The following is a 20728-nucleotide window of genomic DNA, read 5'->3' as shown; positions in this document are numbered from 1 at the left end:
CCCGCCGGACTCAGTGTCTCAGCTCACCCTACCTGAGTCGGAGCGCTCTGGGGCGGGGGTGCGGTCGTGCAATAGGAAGCGGAGCGCCTTGCAAGCTTCCCCTGGGACACCCGCTAACTCGACCGGTCACCAAGTCTGGTGCATTCCCAGCCGATCTCTCTGGTTTCCAGTTTTGGTGCTCGAAGTCCCCTGCCCGCAGTAGCCATGCCTCTCAGCCGCAGTCTCTCTGTGTCCTCGCTTCCAGGATTGGAAGACTGGGAGGATGAATTCGACCCGGAGAACGCAGTGCTTTTCGAGGTGGCCTGGGAGGTGGCCAACAAGGGTGAGAACGTCAGCGTTGGTCCCTTGACCAAGAAGGGCAGGCGAGGATGGGGCCCCGAAACTCCGACTCAGACGGGGAAAGAGCTACGTGGAGGACTCTTGGGTCCTGGGAAAAGCGCCTGTGACTTCTGTGTCCTTGTGAAGGGGCTGGAGTAGGCGTCCTAGGCCCTGGGGGGAAGGGACAAGAGACTACTCTTAAGATGGAAGGAGGCTTCAGGTTCTGCAATCTAGGGAAGAGGGCACTCAAAGAAAGATTCCTGGGTCTTGAAGGGAGGTTTTCGAGGGCCGAGAGACCTGAGATCTAAAAGGGGAAGGAGTTAGTGCAGCTAAGCCCAAGGAACACTGGAGCTTTTGGGTCTGTGGTCCAGAGGACGTGACTGTGGAGTTGGGGTGCTCCTAAAGGTTGGGGTTCATGGATTTTTCAGGAAGCATAGCGGACCTGACCCAGTGTAAAGCCAAGAGGGGCTTGGAGACTCAAATTCTTAGATACAAGGTGGGAAAGAGTTGGGAACTTGAATGTCGAGTTTGAAGGAGCCCAGGGCCTAAGCCCCGGCTTCCTATGTAGTGAGGTGCCTCCCTGTGGACTGGGAAAGCTGGAAGTCCTAAATTGGTCAGGAGGAACCCACCCACAGCCCAGAGTCGTATGTATGGGAGATCACTAGCTTCTCGCTCATGAGAAGGCTGGGCTGGGAATCCCCAGCAGCTGGGCCTTGTGGATCTGAACGTTTCCTTTTCTGGATCCTGGGGAGAAAGAGACTAGGTCTCTCAGCATGTTGGGAGATGGCAGACTCAATGTTGTGTACTGCCAGGGTACCAGTTTCAGGTGAGAAGGCTGAGGACCCAGATTCCTAAATCTGTGGTGGGGTCACAGGAGGAGCAGAGCCCAGCAGTCCTTGTGTCCCAGCCCAGGGCTAGCATCGTTAGGGCCCCTGAAGCTGTGGAATAATAAGTCAAGCTTCCCTCAGGTAACTGGGTAGCTGGATAGGGCCATGTACCATTCTTCCCACTGCATCTGAAAATCAAGAGTTTTAGAGCCTTGCTGCTCCTAATCCTCACTAAAGAGTGCTTCCTGTGTCATGACCAGGAGTCTAACTGGAGCCTGCTCCTCCCTCAGCATCCTAATTCCAGTCCCCTCTCTCCATAAACCCAAGAGGGTTATCCTCAGGTTTGCTTTTCCATGACCCCTAGCCTCCAGTCCCGACCTCCTCTGATTCCCAAGCATGGGTTCCTGCCCATCTTCTACCCCAATACTACCCACATACATCCCCAATTACCTGCCAGGTCTCAAAGCTATGGACCAATGGTGGGGTTGTCTGTCCTTTTGCACTTTGGCCCACAGTGGGTGGCATCTACACTGTGCTGCAGACGAAGGCGAAGGTGACAGGGGATGAATGGGGTGACAACTACTATCTGGTGGGACCATACACGGAGCAGGGTGTGAGGACGCAGGTAGAGCTCCTGGAGCCCCCAACTCCGGAACTGAAGAGGACTTTGGATTCCATGAACAGCAAGGGTTGTAAGGTGGGACATAGCCCTACCCAGGGGGGTGGGGGTGGGAACTGCCAGCAGGGGCCCTAGCAACAAGTGAAGAGAAGGTGGAATGGAGGCAGGAGGTGTAGTCAGCACTTTCCCAGCAGGCCTAGGGAAGAAAACGATAGACGGGTATAGGATCTGGTGAAGAAGGCCAGTGGGTACCGGGTGTCAGAAAGGCCCCATGGATGGAGATGAATCTCAGCTGAGATCCTCAGACCCAGAGACTACAAACAAGCTGGAGCTAGGCAGAAAGATAGCCAAAGCTATGTGTTATGTGCACACCTGCAATCCCAGCACTATGGAGGCCTAGGCAGGAGGATCTCGGTGTGTTCTAAGCCAGTCTGGACCACAAGAAGGCTCTGTCTCACAGTAAATAAAATAAAGATGAGTAGCCAGGCAGGCAACAAGATGGAATAGAGATGAAGAGAGGAGAACCAGGGAAAAGAGTCTGCGGTGAGCAGATCCATGAACTAATGAGGAAGGGGCGTGGCTCAGAGGCAGAGCCCCTGCCTAGAATCCCCCAATGAGGGGCTAGGGGTGTGGCCTAGTGGTAGAGTCCTTTCCTAGAATCTCCCAGTAGGGGTCTGGGGTTATAGCTCCGCGGTAGAACCCCTGCCTAGCATGGCCTGTGGGTTTCATCCTAAGAACTACAAACAGAAGCCTGTTGGTCCCAGCACTCGAGAGGCAGAGTCAGGTGGATCTCTGAGTTTGAGAAACTACAGAGTAAGTTCCAGGACAGCCAGGGCTAGGCAGAGAAGCCCTGCCCCCCACCCTCACCCCCAAAGAAAGAAATACAAGGAGAAAGCCAGAAGAGAGGGAAGGTGAGATGGAAGAACCCTAGAAGAGATGCAGATGGAAAGACAAGTGCAGAGGCTCCACCTAGTCACAGCCTGTGTTCGGGGTTGGGTTCCAGCATCCAGTCAGGCCAGACCATGTCCCTATGGGACCCCAGAGTGGCCACATCCCTCCCCCAGGGCAGCTGTTCCTAATAATAGACCCCCCCTCCCAGCAAAAGGGCAGACAACAGCTGGGAGGGGGAGGGGTATTCCAGTGAGGCCCTGGCCAGACGAAGCCAGGTTGGGACAGAGTTAGATCAATGGCCTGGAGCCATACCTGTGGTCTCCGGAGGAGAAGGGCTAATGGGGACTGAAATAGAACATCGAGTTTTAGGAAGGTGGCAATAGGTAGGAAAGAACAGTCCTGGCTGATAGACACGTGACCACAGGTGACAAAACAGGCCAACGGGGAGAGGAGAAAGGTAGTGGGAGGGGTTACAGAGGGCCACAGATGAGGCCGTGGGTGAGGGGAACGTGAGACAGCTGAGCTCAGTTACCAGGCTGGGGATGTAAGCTGGTGAGGAATGCGGGCCAGGACTTCTGAGCCTCCCTTTGCCTCTCCCTCAGGTGTATTTTGGGCGTTGGCTGATCGAGGGGGGACCCCTAGTGGTGCTCCTGGATGTAGGAGCCTCAGCCTGGGCCCTGGAGCGCTGGAAGGGTGAGCTTTGGGACACCTGCAACATCGGGGTACCATGGTACGACCGCGAGGCCAATGACGCTGTCCTGTTCGGCTTCCTCACCACCTGGTTCCTGGGTGAGGTAGGCGGTACTACAGACCCCACCTCAGCCTTCCTACCCAGACTTGAAGCCATCATCATCATCATCATCACCGCTTGGGCCAGAGAGTGGGCTTCCCCTGGGAATTCTGGGAATTGTCCATCCACTCTTTTAATCCAAGGATCGACTCTGAAAAGAGTCTAGCTGCTTTTCTCAGAGAAGACCAGAAGTGTCAGCCTCAGTTTCATTTCCTCTATATCCAGGTGTAAACACACTGCTACACTGTCTCCAGGGAGTCCTGGGAGAAAAGGGTTGGGTCCTGGTAATTCTGGGAGTTGCTGTCTAGTTTAATATCCATTACCGTTAAGCACTCAGGGTAACTTTTGATACTTACCAACCTTGAGTTGGTTTCAGAACCAGAAATCTGGGCTTTCCCCACCCCAAACCCATTCTAGAATTTTTTTTTTTTTTTTTTTTGGTTTTTCGAGACAGGGTTTCTCTGTATAGCTCTGGCTGTCCTGGAACTCACTTTGTAGACCAGGCTGGCCTCGAACTCAGAAATCCGCCTGCCTCTGCCTCCCAAGTGCTGGGATTAAAGGCGTGCGCCACCACGCCCGGCTCATTCTAGAATTTTTAAAAGAAGTTTTTAGGAGGCTTAATTGGGATGCCTTAGGACAAAAAAGAGCTACGCGTGCATTCAAAGGAAATCTGGGAGTTTTGGTCCTGTTTTGTGCCCATAAAAATTCTACTACCGCTGATTGAAATGCCGAGTCTTAGCCGGGTGGTGGTGGCACGTACCTTTAATCTCAGGAGGTAGAGGCAAGCAGATCCCTGAGTTCAGAGCCAGCCTGGCCTACAAAGGGATTTCCAGGACAGCCAGTGCTGTTACACAGAGAAATTCTGTCTTGAAAAAACAAAAGAAGCCGGGCAGTAGTGGCGCATGCCTTTAATCCCAGCACTCCGGAGGCAGAGGCAGGCAGATTTTTGAGTTCGAGGCCAGCCTGGTCTACAGAGTGAGTTCCAGGACAATACAGAGAAACCCTGTCTCGAAAAACCAAAACTGAAAAAAAAAAAAAGACCAAGTCCCTGCAGTAGTGACCAGGACTTGGGGTGTTGATCCTTCCAGTTCCACGTTGCCAGAATTCAGACCTTGAAAAAAAAAATCCCATTAACCTCTAGGGACAAGGTCAGCCGGTTGGCCTAACTTGGGGTTTCAGCCCTTTGTACGACCAATGCCTGCTCTGCATAATAGCGGGCTTACCTCTCCCCTGCTTCTTCGTTCGTGATGGGGATTGCTGCTGGTTCCTTTTGGGCCGTGTGGAAACACAGTGACCCTCCCTGTCCCTGTTCCCCGTTGCCCCATAGTTCCTGGCCCAGAACGAAGAGAAGCCGTATGTGGTTGCCCACTTCCACGAATGGTTGGCCGGTGTCGGTCTGTGTCTGTGCCGTGCCCGGCGCTTGCCAGTGGCAACCATCTTCACCACTCATGCCACGCTGCTGGGGCGCTACCTGTGTGCTGGCGCTGTGGACTTCTACAACAACCTGGAGAATGTGAGCTGCGATTGTATTGTGAGACAGCCCAAAGCCCTGGCAGGGAATCGTGCTCCTAAGAGTGCAGGCTCCCAGCCCTTCCAGCATCAGCCATGGGGGCCCGATCCTGGCCATCCTCCCTCAGACCTGCCTCTCAGAGTGCAGCCGCCAATCCCAACCTACCTAAGACCCCAGTCCAGTCCCTAGTTTTACCCTGGTCCTTTTAACGCTGACTTTTCTCCCTTCCTACCCAGTTCAATGTAGACAAGGAAGCAGGAGAGAGGCAGATCTATCACCGGTACTGCATGGAGCGTGCAGCAGCTCACTGTGCCCATGTCTTCACTACCGTATCCCAGATCACTGCAATCGAGGCTCAACACCTCCTCAAGAGGAAACCAGGTAAGGTCTGAGCTGTGGTCCCTACATGTGGCTGAGATAAGAGGCTCTATGCCACACTCAGCACCAATGCCATTTTACTCCAGAGAGTAGAACAACTTCCCTAAGTCCTGGGTTGAGATGGTAACTCTGAAACGAAGCTGGCTGACTCTGTATCCTGAAAGATAATAGGAGCTATAGTCTCATTCATTCTAACTTTATGAGTAGCTAATATAAATGCTGATCTTCTGAAAGAAATGCAAATATGGCGGGCTTTATTTTTGAATAAAGTGCAACTAGGAACTTGGTTTACTGATCCTGCCTCATGTGGTCCTAAGTCTTGGCCCTAGGTCCTGATGAGAGTTGATAATCGTGTGTGTGTGTGTGTGTGTGTGTGTGTGTGTGTGTGTGTGTGTAGAAACCAGAGGAGAATGTTGGGGGTCTTCTCTCTGTGACTCTCCACCTAATTTTTTAAAGAGGTGTTTGTTATTTTTATTTATGTATATATGTGTGTGTGCGCGCATCCTTGTGTGGGTACATGCACACGTGCATGGTGTGTGTGTGTGCATGTGTGGTGTGTGTGTGTTCACAGGGGGCGGAAGAGGGCTTGTATCCTAATCTTCAGCTGCAGTTACAAGCACTGTGAACCACCCCGTCTGCGTGCTGCAAGAGCAGCAGTAAGCTCATTTGACTGCAGAGCCGGTTCATCAGACCCAACAGCTCTTGTAAGACAGGGTGGGTGTCTCATTAAACCTGAAGCTCACCATTTTGGTGAGGCCTTGTAAGCTCCCAGGGCCCACCTGTTTTCCCCCACCCCCACAGTAGGATTACAGGCCAATTTAACCATGCCCAGCTTTTATTGAATGTGGTAGGTCTGATCTTGGGTCTTATTTTAAATAAAGCATTCTTTATAAACGCTTCTATTTTCATATGCATAATTCTCCGTACCTCAGCTCCTATAGATGGATAGTGCCATTGGACCTGATATACGCAGGAGCTCTGGGAGGTGCAGTTTTCCATCTGTCCTTCTCCCATTCTGACACAGGAACTGAAAATACCACTGCTCTGCTTCTCCCAGGATATCTACTCTCTCTCTCTCTCTCTCTCTCTCTCTTTCTCTCTCTCTCTCTTTCTCTCTCTCTTTGAGCTAGGGTCTCACTATGTAGTGCAGGGTCATCTTGATTAACACGCTCTGTCATACTTGGCTCACAATGCACCATCTGTCTTTATGTCTCTTTTAGGGACTCAACCCTTTCTCCCCTCATATACTTTTTAAAAATATTTGTTTTTATGTACGTGTGTGCGTGTGTATGGCACGCATGTGTATGTGCATGTATGCGAGTCTGAGTGTATAAACACTGGTTACTTTTCTGGGAAAACCCAGGTTTAATTCTGAGAACACACATGGTGGCTTATAACCATCTGTCATTCCAATTCCAGGAGACCTGACCACCTATTCTCGCCTCCACAGGTGACAGGCACATATATGGTACACAGTCATGCATGCAGGCAAAACCACTATACACATAAAATACAAGAAAAAAATCTAAGCCGGGCGTGGTGGCGCACGCCTTTAGTCCCAGCACTCGGGAGGCAGAGGCAGGCGGATTTCTGAGTTCGAGGCCAGCCTGGTCTACAAAGTGAGTTCCAGGACAGCCAAGGCTACACAGAGAAACCCTGTCTCGAAAAACAAAAAACAAAAAACAAAAAACAAAAAACAACAACAAAAAAAATCTAAAACATAAAATAAAAAGAGTATGAAGGGTCAAGTAGTGGTGTTGAATCAGCCCCCGTGGAGCTGAGGTCACTAAAGAACCATTATAAAATTGTGACATTATGAAAGGGAATTCAGCCGGGCGTGGTGGCGCACGCCTTTAATCCCAGCACTTGGGAGGCAGAGGCAGGCGGATTTTTGAGTTCGAGGCCAGCCTGGTCTACAAACTCTGAGTTCCAGGACAGCCAGGGCTACACAGAGAAACCCTGTCTCAAAAAACAAACAAACAAAGAAAAAAAAAAGAAAGGGAAGTCACCTCCCCTTCGTTTTGTGCCTGTGAAGTTGATCACAATAAAGAAATGAAGCATGGGCCCGGCCCGTCTCCCCCAATCCTAGATATTGTGACCCCCAACGGGCTGAATGTGAAGAAGTTCTCTGCTATGCACGAATTCCAGAACCTTCATGCTCAGAGCAAAGCACGAATCCAGGAGTTTGTGCGTGGCCATTTTTATGGGTATGTGAGCCAAACAGCGAAGAGAGGAGGATGGGGGTGGGGGTGGGGTGAGATTCCTGCGTCTGAGAAGGAGGGCTGTGGTTAGGACCCTGAGCTCTGCGGAGAGAAGACTCCCAAGTCTCAGGGAAGAGGGTGAGGGTTCCTTGGTCCTCAGTCCTGGACAGCAATGGTCTCCATTATCTCCTGATATCTAGAGCCATGGGGTGGGTATTAGGGTAAATACTCATCTAAGGAGAAAGTCTGCACTTGCATGCTTCCCTCTGATACCTGTGCACTATAAAAACTTCCTTTGGCCCTGTGACTTCTGGGATTTGATGGCTTCAGCACAGGGTTAGGCGATTGGGCCTCACACTCACTCCCCTGTGGCTTCTTTAGGCACCTGGACTTCAACCTAGACAAGACTTTGTATTTCTTTATCGCTGGCCGCTATGAGTTTTCCAACAAGGGAGCTGATGTGTTCCTGGAGGCATTGGCCAGACTCAACTATCTGCTCAGAGTAAGGCCTGCTCGGTGGGACAGTGGGTGGGGAGCTGGAGGGGGGCAGTGTGTGCCTAGCTGGGGAGAACAGAGACCCGAGAAATGGCTGTGGAAACCCTTGGGTAGGAGCAGAGTATAGAGTCCCAGAAAGATCAGAAGTGAGATCTGGTGGCCTGTGCCTGTTATCCCAGCACCTGGGAGGCTGAAGCAGAAGGATCAAAACTTCAAGATCAGCTTTTGTCTATAGAATGAGTTCAAGGTTGACCTGGGCAATTTTGAGATGCTGTATCAAAATAAAAAACCAGTCTGGCAGTGTGGCTCAGTGGTAGATCCCCTGCCTAGAATCGCCCAGTGAGGGGGCAGGAGTGTGGCTCAGTGGTAAAGCACCTACCTATGTAAGAGATTTGATTTTAATCCCCTATATTATTATGAAAAAGAAAATCAGAAGTCCCATCATTCTTAGCAGCAGCAGCATGACTGAGTCCACAACCCTGACATCCCTCTCATCCCCGTCCCCAGGTGAATGGCAGTGAGCAAACGGTTGTCGCATTCTTCATCATGCCGGCCCGGACCAATAATTTCAACGTGGAAACCCTGAAGGGCCAAGCCGTGCGCAAACAACTATGGTCAGCAGTCCTTGTCCAGGACCCCGTGGGCTCTGTACCTGCAGTCGCCATGTCTTATCCCTCTCTGGCTATCTCTGACATGATCAGGATTCCTAGTGAACTCCTTTTTTAAAGCATGTGGCCGGGGCAGACAAGTGTGAGCACGTGATCAGGGCAGCCAGCCATCACACAGTGAGGTGACCTGACCCCTTGTTATTTTGCTGAACCACCGAATCCTCACGGAACCTGTTTCCTGCTCTCTGAAACCCACCCGTTCACTGCCCACCAGGCTCTGAATATCTACCATGAGGCAGGCACTGTTCTAAGCCCTGGGAACAGCAGATGCATGTTTAAGAAATGAGGAAGAGCTGAAAATGTAGCTCACGTGGTAGGGCGTTCAGCATTCACCAGCCCCAGCAAGGCATAAAGTGGCTGTGATAGTCCATTTCTCTTAATTCTAATACTTGGGGAGTGGAGGCTGGAGGGTCAGAAGTTCAAGGTCATACTGGGCAGCATACTGAGCCCGGGCTCACAGGATATGGACAGAGGCAGTTAGAGAGAGAGAAGAGACTGGTGTGGTTGGGTCAGCATGTCCCTGGGAGGATTGTAAGTCATGAGACAGTAGGGTGACAGTCTTTCCGATCTTGTGTGCCAGGGTGTTCCTCTCAGAATGTTATTCCTCCTGTTTATAAGACAGGGCCTAGCAGCGCTCTGTCCAAGACTCATTCTAACCCTAATAATAGCTGACATTTCTGGAAGGCTCTCCGTGTGCTGGGCTTTCCCTGACCTCTCGGACTCCTCTGCAACCTCCTGAGGTTGATTCTATTTTTACACTCACCTACAAGAGGAGTCACTGACATTGGACAGGGAAGGCCACCTATCCCCAGCCACACACCTCAAGGAACTCAAGCAGTCTCCAGTTCCCCATCTTCCAGTCTGAGGTCCCCCGGGGTGTGGATTCCGAACCCAGACCGAAGTTTCTCTGGTGCCCACAATGCCTGACAGAATATAGTGACTGTGATGTGATATTGTTTCTCTCCATTCCAGGGACACAGCCAATACAGTCAAGGAGAAATTTGGGAGGAAGCTCTACGAATCCCTTTTAGTGTGAGTGTCAGCCCTAGCTCTTCTCCCATGATTGCCCTGACCCATCCGGTCACTTCCTTTTGAAATGCCTGCCCCTCCCCTTGCAGGGGGAGCCTCCCGGACATGAACAAGATGCTGGATAAGGAGGACTTCACTATGATGAAGAGAGCCATCTTTGCCACTCAGGTATGGTCTTCACCCCTGAGCAGAGTGCGGGCCAGTTCTGGCATTTGCTGAGGCCTCTTGCTGCAAAGGTTTCTGGGAGTTCTGTTCTCTTTGGTGGCCCTTTACAGAGGGTCCAGTTCTGAAATCCAGAGAAATACCAATAGTAAAACACACCCACCACATCACAGAGGGTAAGATGGTTTATTCCGGAGCCAAGTATGAGCATGGACTGGGAACACAGATTCCGGTTACAGTGTTCCAACACAGTAATGATCGTGTGGCTTTTTATGATAACAGAACACAGACAGTAATGAATGAAGGCCTTGTTAAAATACATTGCTGGAGGGCGTCCCCTTCTCAGAGGAGAAGGGGGGAGGGAGAAATAATGAGGGGAGAATGGGAGGAGAGGGGGCTGATATTGGGATGTAAAGTGAACAAATAAATTAATAAGAGACACTGCTGGGCTGGAGAGATGGCTCAGAGCCAACTGCTCTTCTGAAGGTCGTGAGTTCAAATCCCAGCAACCACATGGTGGCTCACAGCCATCTGTAATGAGATCTGACACCCTCCTCTGCTGTGTCTGAAGATAGAAACAGTGTACTTACATATATAAAAAAATAAATCTAAAAAAAAAAGAAAGAAAAGTAAAAGAAAACTACAACTCCCAGCTGTCCTTGTGGCTTGCTATCAAATAAACATAGCTATCCACTTGGCTGGGGTATGTACAGCTCTTTAGAGCTCCCCCCACCCCCCCAGGGCAGAGGGGAGGGGGGCGTGTGGAGTCAACATTCTGCTGTCATTTTGGTTCATGTTACATGGTTGCTTCCATCTTGGTAAGGTTCTTCATGTTTTCTTTATTGACAGGCAAGACTATATAACTAAACACAGACATTTCCTCACAAGCTGTGGAGTGCTTCTGTTTAGCCGGGATTTTTTTGTTGTTGTTGTTGGTTTGGTTTAGCTTTGCTTGTGATAGTTAAAAGCTGGGCTCCAGTCAGGTGTATGCTGACCTCTGCTGGTAGCTTCTTCAGAGCCCTGTGACCACCCTCCCTCCCCTGCCCCCTCCCTCCTCCCCTGATCCCTCCCTCACCACTCCTGTCTACAGCGGCAGTCTTTCCCACCCGTGTGCACCCACAACATGCTGGACGACTCCTCAGACCCCATCTTGACCACCATCCGCCGAATTGGCCTTTTCAACAGCAGTGCCGACCGCGTGAAGGTCAGGGCTGGCCCGAGGTTGGTGGGGTGTAGCTGGGTTCTTCCTTGGATATCATGCTTCTCATCTAGCTAGTCTGTCAAGTGCACTGTTTAGAAAGAACCCTGGCTTCTGAAGCCAAATGAATTCAGTTTAAGTCTTTAGCTTGTTGTGGACTTGCTGTGTGTTTCTAGAGAAATGTACCCTCTCTGGGCTACTCTAGGTGGCTAGAAGTAGCTCAGCCCTTCTCCTCTGTCAACAGGTGATTTTTCACCCAGAATTCCTTTCTTCCACAAGCCCTCTCCTCCCCGTGGATTATGAGGAATTTGTCCGCGGCTGTCACCTTGGGGTCTTCCCCTCCTACTATGAGCCCTGGGGCTACACACCAGGTGAGTACAGGAGGTGAGGGGTGGCAGACTGCTAGGTCTTGTTCAGTTCTGGCATGAACCTGCAACATGGTTCCTCTGTTTCAGGATGATGGTAGTGACCCATTCTGTATCCATGTGTCACGTGTTTGTGACACAGAAGGCTACAGAGCTCAGACTAGATGACTGATGTTCATTTCCGGTCGTCGACACTGATAACCTCAGCTCCAGTTTGCTGATGTTGGAGTTGCGCATGAGCCAGGCCTTCCCCAGTGTCTCTCAGACTTGCTATGTAGCCCAGACTGGTCTTGAACTCCCGATCTTGCTTCCAGATCCGGAGTGCTACACCACTGTGATCTGTTGTGCAGTGCGGGCTGTAGAAGCTGGGGTTTTGTGCCTGCCAGGCAAGCCCTCTACCCTCTGAGCTTCTCCTCCTGGTCCCTAGTGCCTCTCAACCTCTTCCTCTCCTCACCTCTCTTCAGCCCTGAGCTCTGAGTTAGAATTGCTCGTGTGTAATTCTCCTACACTGAGGGGATCCTGTGAGGTTTTTCCTCTTTATTTTTGTTTTTTAGGCCTGCTTGTTTTCTGATACCCAAGCTGGCCTCCAGCTCACAGGTGTCTGAGGGTGACCTTGAACTCTTGACCTCCCTGCCTCTACCTTTCCTTATATTCTAGACATATTCTTCAATTCTGCGCTCCTGAGCACACTCACACGCATGCGCGTGCACACACACACACTCATACAGACACACACACACACACTCACACACACACTCATACAGACACACACACACACAGTAAGTTGATTGGGCTTCCTTACAGAGCTTGTGTGAGGGATGAATGTGGGAAGGAGATGTTGGGAGGAATGGCCAGAACCTCCAGAGAGGGTCTAATGTCCCCACCCCCACTTCATTTTTAGTTCATTATTATGTTTATTCGTTCATTTTTTAAAATCTTTATTAATTTATTAACTTTATATTCCAATTGCTGCTCCCCGCCCCGCCCCCACTCCTATAAGGGGGACATTAACAAGCAGGTCTTGGTTTTGAGAGTCACTTGCAAATCATTTTGCTCTGGTTAAAATAATAATGAAGCCGGGCGGTGGTGGCGCACACCTTTAATCCCAGCACTTGGGAGGCAGAGGCAGGCGGATTTCTGAGTTCGAGGCCAGCCTGGTCTACAGAGTGAGTTCCAGGACAGCCAGGGCTATACAGGGAAACCCTGTCTCAAAAAAAAAAAAAAAAAAAAAAATGAAGCCAGGTGGTGGTGGTGCACACCTTTAATTCCAGCACTTGGGAGGAAGAGGCAGGCAGGTCGATGAGTTCGAGGTCAGCCTGGTCTACAGAGTGAGTTCCAGGACAGCCAGGGGTACATAGAGAAACCCTGTCTCAGAAAAAAAAAAAGTTGATAATGTTTGGGAAACTACCATGGGGTGTCTGTGGTCCAGGCTGAGCGCCTGGCAGTCCTTACCTTAGCTCCCTGAACCTTGGGATCACACGCTGCTGCCATTGTATCTCACTCAGACCTTTCCTTACCACTAGTGGACACGGGCTGTGAGCTGGGTGTGGTAGCGTACTGGGGAAGCCGAGGCAGGGGAGTTATCATTCCACAGGCTGCCTGAGCTACACAGTAAGACCCTGTCTCAAAAGAAAACCGACCAAAGAGCATGCGCACCTCTAATGATAACTGATGGGATGCAGAGGAGGAAGATTAGGAAATCAACGTCATCTTTGGCTACAGAGTGGGTTCAGGGCCATCCTGAGCTACATAAGATTCTGTCTTTAAAAAGGGGGTGGGGCTGGAGAGATGGCTTAGCAACTAGGAATGCTGTGTTCTAGATGACGTAGATTTGCTGGGTGTAGTTGCACACGCCTTTGATCCCTGTTCCCAGGAGGCAGAGGCAGGTGGGCCTCTGTGAGTTCAAGGCCAAGCCTGGTCTACACAATGGGCTCCAGGACAGCCAGAGCTATATAGTAAGACCTTGTCTCAAGAAAGCCAAAAATAAGGGCTGGTGAGGTGGCTCAGCCCTTAAGAGAACTGACTGTTCTTCCAGAGGTCCTGAGTTCAATTCCCAGCAACCCCATGGTGGCGTTGTAATGGGAGCTGATACCTTCTTCTGGTGTGTGAAGACAGTGCCAGTGTACTCACATATATAAAATAAATAAATCTTTTAAAACAAACAAACCAACAAACAAGCCGGGCATGGTGGCACACGCCTTTAATCCCAGCACTCGGGAGGCAGAGGCAGGCAGATTTCTGAGTTCGAGGCCAGCCTGGTCTACAAAGTGAGTTCCAGGACAGCCCCAGGGCTATACAGAGAAACCCTGTCTCAAATCCCCCCTCCAAACAAACAAACAAAAAAACAAAGCCCAAAATAAAATAAAACAGCCATAAAAAACCCAGATTCAATTCCTAGCACCCATATGGCTGCTAACAGTCTGACTGTACTTCCAGGAGATCCAACACTCTCTCTGGCCTCCACAGGTGCTTCCTACATGCGGTGCATGTATGTTGGCAAATCACCCATACCCATAAAAATGAAAAACTAATAAATCTTTTTTTGTTTGTTTGTTTTTTTGTTTTTCAAGACAGGGTTTCTCTGTGTAGCCCTGGTTGTCCTGGAACTCACTTTGTAGACCAGGCTGGCCTCGAACTCAGAAATCCGCCTGCCTCTGCCTCCCAAGTGCTGAGATTAAAGGCGTGCGCCACCACGCCCGGCTTTAAAATTAATAAATCTTAAAACAATAATTACAACCAACCTTATGATCATGTCATAATCTAAAGCCGTGTCTCTCTCTCACACACACACTCAGAGACACGAATCTTAACGCCATGATGGTTAAGTAAAGTTATTTCTGTGAGCCAGCGTTGGTTAGCGTTCCATAAATAAGTATTCTCTTTATCACACGTTTCCCAGAGTCACTTTTCTAAGGCTCTTTGGTTCCTAGAAATAGGGAGGCCCTCAGCACCCTAGTGGGTGTAGCCAGGCGCGGTTGGTTTAGTTGCCAGCAGGTGGCGATGTAGAGCCATCTCTAACAGGGCAGGCTACTGAGTAGCCTTTTTTCACCTCCCACCTTTGGCTCCACAGCGGAGTGCACTGTCATGGGCATCCCCAGTATCTCCACCAACCTCTCCGGCTTTGGCTGCTTTATGGAGGAGCACATCGCAGATCCCTCAGCTTACGGTCAGTGCAGAGGGAGGACAGCATGGCGGGTGCTGGGCCCCATTTCAGACTTTGTTATCCTTAACAAATCCTGATTCCTGCCTCTGTAGGCATTTACATTCTGGATCGGAGGTTCCGCAGCCTGGATGATTCATGCTCACAGCTCACCTCCTTCCTGTACAGCTTCTGCCAGCAGAGCCGGCGACAGCGCATCATCCAGCGGAACCGCACAGAACGGTTGTCGGACTTGCTAGATTGGAAGTACCTGGGCCGGGTATGACTGAGTTCTTTCCTAGGCCTTCTCTGGTTCTGTAGCCTTAAAGAATGGAGATAGGGCTGGGCGTGGTGGTGCATGCTTTAATCTCAGCCCTCAGAAGGCAGAGGCAGATGGATTTCTGTGAGTTCCTGGGCAGCCTAATCTACAGAGGGAATCCAGGACAGCTAGGACTCTGTTACACAAAGAAACCCTGTCTTGAAAAACCAAAAAAGAGAGAGAAGATGGAGATAGATGGAGAAGATGGTGTGGTGGTACAGAGCTCAGGAGACAGAGGCAACCTGGATACAAAGTAAGTTCCAGGACAGCCAGAGCTACATAGAGAAACAAACAAAGAGGCTGGAGATAGATCATGGTTTCCTGCTTATTGTAGTTGTTGTCTCTTTAAGGAAGTGATGTGAGGCTGAAAAAGACAGCTCAGTGGTTCAAATCCCAGCACCCACATGGTAGCTCATAACTATTTGTAACTCCAAGATCTGACACTCTCACATAGACACACACACAGTCAAAACACCAATGCACAAAACAAACAAACAAACAAACAAAAAAGCAAGAAAGAAACTGTTGTCAGAGTTAGAGACACAGCATTGGCTGCTCTTCCAGAGGACTAGGGTTCAGTTCCCAGCACCCACATGGTGGCTCACAAACATCTGTAATTCCACTTCCAGCAGTTTTGATACCCTCTTGGCTTCTGTGGGTACCAGACATACGTATGATACCTAGAACACATGCAGATAAAACACTCATACACACATATTTAAAAAAAAATCCCAATATGATGATCCCTATGATTTTAGCACTGGAAGGTAAAGATAAGAGGATACCTGGAGGAGCTGGAGAGATGGCTCAGAGGTTAAGAGCACTGACTGTTCTTCCAGAGGTCCTGAGTTCAAATCCCAGCAACCCATGGTGGCTCACAAACATCTGTAATGAGATCTGATGCCCTCTTCTGGTGTGTCTGAAGACAGCTACAGTGTATTCATGTATTCATATATAATAAATAAATAAGTCTTTTAAAAGAAGAAAAAGAGGATACTTGGGGCCAGGCAGTGGTGGTACCTAGCACTCTGGAAGCAAATCTCTGAGTTCAAGGCCAGCCTGATCTACATAGTGAGTTCAGTGACAGGCAAGGCTACACAGAGAAGCTCTGTCTCAACAAACAAACAAACAAATAGAAAGAAAGAGCCAGGCGTGTTGGTGCACGCTTTTACTCGGGAAGCAGAGGCAGGCGGATTTCTGAGTTCAAGGCCAGCCAGGTCTACAAAGTGAGTTCCAGGACAGCTAAGGCTACACAGAGAAACCCTGTCTCGAAAAACCAAAAAAAGGAAGGAAGGAAGGAAGGAAGGAAGGAAGGAAGGAAGGAAGAAAGAAAGAAAGAAAGAAAGAAAGAAAGAAAGAAAGAAAGAAAGACTGGACAGCCAGCATCCTATTTATGGCAAGTCCCCGCCTCAATAAGCAAGGTGAAAGCCAGGTGTGGGGTTGTCTGCCTTTAATCCCAGCACTTTACAGGCATAGACTATGAGTGCAAAGCCATCCTAGTCGACATAGCAAGACCTTGTCTCAAGGAAAAAAGGAAACAGAGAGAGAGAGACAGACAGACAGAGACAGACAGACAGAGAAGCTGGAGAGATGGCTCAGTGTGTTTAGGAAGAGGTCAGGCAGCACTCACATAATCTGGCATCCCAGAAACACTTGGAATTCCAGCTGCAAAAGACTGAATGTCACCTTCTAGTCCCCACACACAGGCACATGACAGCACACATCATATGTGCATATATATAAATAAATCTTACAAAACAAAATTCAGGATGAATTGTACCTGAGAAATGACATCTGAAGTTGTCCTCTGGCCTCTGTATATAGAGGCCACATACATACACACATACATGCACATACATATGCACATACATGCATCAAAAATGAAAAGAGCAAGATGTTAGAGTGCCCACCTTCAGTCTAAGCACTTGGAGACAGAGACAGGTGGGTCACTGTGAGTTCAAGGCCTGGTCTGTGACAGCCAAGATTACATAGATCCAGTCTCAAAAACTAAAAATAAATACATAAGTGAATAAATAAATAAAAGATAAAAAAAAAAAAACTCTACAGATAGCATCTGGATAGAGTTCTCATTTGTGTGACCAAAAGAGTATTTGAGAATTCACCTGCCCTGTAGGAAGGTATGACTAGAGCATGGTCCATGCCTAGTTCACTTGGAACATTCACATTTGCATAGGAACATTTGCATAGGAGAGATAACTTTGCCCAGTGTGCTCATCTGTATAAAGGTATAGCAATTGGAGCCTGGCTCAAAGTTCAAAGCTAGCTGGGGGGGCACGTAGTAACATTCCCAACTCAAAACAGAAAATACAAGAAGGTGTGGCCAGCGGTACCCACCAGCCCAGGTTTGTCATCCAGCTACTTGGAAGGGTGAGGCAGGAAAGTCACAAGTGTTACCAAGTGAAGATTGCTGGGGACTCCAGCAGTGACAGGTGGAGAGCATGGCTCAGTGGTGGAGCAGGGGAGCTGGGCGTGCCTTAAGGTTTTAGACCCTTAACTATAATCCACCAGAGAAGTGGTTCAGTGGTAGAGACCCTGCCTCGTGTCCACCAGTAATGAGGGGTGTGTGGCAGGGCTTGTGTAGAAAAAATGTGGCTGGACAATGGTGGCCTTTAATAAATCCCAAAGCCGGGCGTGGTGGCGCACGCCTTTAATCCCAGCACTCGGGAGGCAGAGGCAGGCGGATCTCTGTGATTTTGAGGTCAGCCTGATCTACAGAGTTCTAGGACAGCCAGGGCTTACACAAAGAAACTCTCAAAAAGCAAACCAGACAAACAAACAAAAAAGTGCCTGGGGTTTATCTTCCTGAAGCCAGGTGTGTAGCCTCTGTCCTTGACGCTGTCTGCCCTCCTTGTCTAGTACTACATGTCTGCGCGCCACATGGCTCTGGCCAAGGCCTTTCCTGACCACTTCACCTATGAACCCCATGAGGTAGATGCGGTAAGTGGAGCCGGGATCAACGCTGGGCCAGGAGTGAAGGGCTGGGGCAGGCTGGTTTGGGGTTGACAGTTAGTGAACACCTCTAGGGACTTAAATGGCATCCATTCATTCTGGTTTGTGCCTGCTCTGGGTATGCAGACCCAGGGGTACCGGTACCCACGGCCAGCCTCCGTCCCGCCGTCGCCCTCACTGTCTCGACACTCCAGCCCACACCAGAGTGAGGATGAGGAAGAGCCACGGGACGGACCCCTGGGGGAAGACAGTGAGCGTTACGATGAGGAAGAGGAGGCTGCCAAGGACCGCCGCAACATCCGGGCACCTGAGTGGCCACGCAGGGCCTCCTGTTCCTCCTCCACAGGCGGCAGCAAGAGAAGTAACTCAGTGGACACTGGGCCCTCCAGCTCACTCAGCACGCCCACTGAGCCCCTGAGTCCTACCAGTTCCCTGGGTGAGGAGCGCAACTAAGCTCCCACCCCCATCCCAATCCCATTCCCTGCCTGTCCTGTGCCCCTCTCGCAGAGGGCCTATGCAGATGGGAGGGTGCCTGAACCCCACTCCAGACTCTTGAATGGGACCCCTACCCAGTGTGGTCCATAGCCTAACCTCCGTTTCAGACACTCCAGCCCTTGAGCTCCAATCTTGGAGTTCCCGCACTCCACGCCGTCGTGCCTTTCTTGGATTGCAGAATGCATTCTTTGTGCACTGATCTGGAGTCTCCAGGCTTAGACTGGGTCCCAGAGGCCAGGCATCTGCCATTGTTCTTCAATGCCAGAGGTTTTAGGACACCTGGCTTATTGGCTTCCAGGCTGTGGCTTCCTCGTTTGATCCTATAATCATACAGAGTATGCTGTGCTCAGGCCTGCCCCTGGGACCACCTCATGTTGGATTCTGTGTGGCTTCCCGACACCCGAATCAGCCAAGTTCAGAGTTAGGACATTTCCGGGATTAACATAATTGAAAATCAGCTTGCAAGGTAGCTCAGTAGCTCTGTGGGCAGATTGCTTGCCTGGCATGCCGGAAGCCCTGGGATCTAACTCCAGAACCTCATAAACCTGGTGTGGTGATAACACATCTGTAATCCCAGCACTCGGTAGGTAGAGGTAGACGGATCAAGAGTTAAAGGCCATCCTCTGCTACATAGGGAGTTCAAGGCCAAACTGGGCAACATGAGACACTGTCTCAAAAACAAAGTAAAGGTAGCAGAATGCTCACGGTCCTCCATTTCAACCCACGACTGCGATGCCAGGACATGCTGCAAGGTTGGCCTCCCTGTGTGTGTTCTGTTCATTTCTTCAAAGGAGCATGCAGAGTTGGACCAGACACCTTTCTGCCTTTTTCTGGACCAGACCTTCTTTTCCTTGGTCCGGTGTCCCCTCTAGGGAATGCCTCCATTGAGGGCAGAATGTCTGTCAACCCCACAAGTGCTCAGCCCACTGTGAAACCACTGGGTTCTGGGTCCCAGTGGCTGAATCAGGAGTCTTTTGTCACTGTGCTGCACCCTGGTCCCCTTTCCTGATACAAAACCGAGCCCACCGGCTTCTTGAAGCCCCACATGTACCTCGAGGCCTTTCTGCCTGCAAGCTTCGTCCTGCCCCCAGCTTCAGTGAATGGGCGGGCCCCTCCTCACGTGTGCTGTGTCTGGCCCAGTGCCTTTGGTTTGCATTTGGAAGGGGGAGGGCAGAAGGTGTGTGATTGGAGTGTGTCCAGAGATGAAAAAAAAAGAAAATACACCTGTATTTAAGAATGCCAACTGTGGCTGGACATAAGCTCTTGTGGTGTGGTGGGTGTCTCCCTTGCTTTCCCAGTCCTGTATTTTAGTTTTTACAGATAGGATCTTGCCTTACACCCCCCAGATGGTTCAAATTCACAGCAGTCCTACCTCAACCTCTCAAGAGCTGGCATTACCAGGAGTGCCAGCTTCCCCAGATTTTAGTTCTGCTCTTACGAGCTCCATAGTCTTCTATTCTGTGCAGATCTGGGTTACTGTTCTGAGGTCCCCGTGCTGATGTTAGGAAAGGTACATCTGAATGCTTAGATTTGAGATACAAGTGGCAAACACTGGCCCTAGTGACCTTGGGTAGATGGTGGCCAACATGGAGGACCCTTGGGAAAATCACAAATGCACAGGTCAAAGGATCCAAAGTTCAAACCTTACATGGACTAGCGTTTCTGGGGCCAGCTTGGGCAATTGGTGAGATTTAGCCTGAAGAAGTGAAAAGCCAGGGACAGATGTCCCTAAGCAGAATGTCACCGCAACACAGTGAGAAACTCGATTCCAGCCACAGGACTTTGTCCTGCTTCTTTCTCAATGTTGTTTCCCACGTGGACATCGCTGTCAGAATCCCTTTAGCAGGTTCTCCCTGCTTAGCCTCAGTGACCTGTGCATGACTCCAGTTCTTGCTCTAACCCCCAGACCCTCCCAGTATCAATCTCATGCTTTTAGGGGTGGAGTGGCCTGACCAGAAGAAACCTGTGGTTGTATTGGGTCATCTTCCTGTCCACATGACTGCTTCCCCCAGAGCAATGGCATAATACTGAACCAAGGGCCTATCATGTGGCTTCATACAACCCTTGAGTTCTTTTAACCAGTGTGAGCTGACACAGCAGTATTGTCCAGTGCTCCACCCCCACCCCACCAACTTCCCATGTTTCTAACTCCTTTGCAATGGTTTAGTTCCCATTTGGGCAATGGTCCCAAGTTTCACATCCTCATTTTGATGGGCCCAGCTCTAGTTTAGAATTCAGTTGACACCCTGGCTCCCCACCCTCGCTCAGCCAGCACCCAGGGTTCAGCTTGTTCACCTCCTGGCCTTCTATTTGTATGTTTAACCCATTTCTGAACTTGGATGTTGAAGCCTTTT

At 50.1% G+C, this 20728-nt stretch overlaps 1 protein-coding gene across 1 annotated transcript; it reads left to right on the top strand.

The window, feature by feature from the left end:
• Positions 1 to 4: 4 nt before the first annotated feature.
• Positions 5 to 19617, top strand: Gys1 (glycogen synthase 1). The gene is made up of 16 exons (XM_021168983.3): positions 5 to 322; positions 1661 to 1842; positions 3258 to 3449; positions 4773 to 4958; positions 5192 to 5336; positions 7423 to 7540; positions 7916 to 8036; positions 8537 to 8643; positions 9670 to 9729; positions 9816 to 9894; positions 10979 to 11092; positions 11331 to 11457; positions 14522 to 14617; positions 14707 to 14870; positions 17787 to 17867; positions 18006 to 19617. The coding sequence occupies exons 1-16, from the start codon at positions 205 to 207 to the stop codon at positions 18330 to 18332; spliced, it is 2217 nt and encodes a 738-aa protein (XP_021024642.1). The 5' UTR covers positions 5 to 204; the 3' UTR covers positions 18333 to 19617.
• Positions 19618 to 20728: the final 1111 nt, after the last annotated feature.

Source organism: Mus caroli, unplaced genomic scaffold (genome assembly GCF_978045245.1).
Source record: "Mus caroli unplaced genomic scaffold, Mus_caroli_1 scaffold_8, whole genome shotgun sequence".
Taxonomy (NCBI): Eukaryota; Metazoa; Chordata; class Mammalia; order Rodentia; family Muridae; genus Mus; species Mus caroli.
The sequence above is the reverse complement of the archived record's forward strand: the minus strand, read 5'-3'. Positions and strand labels throughout refer to the sequence as shown.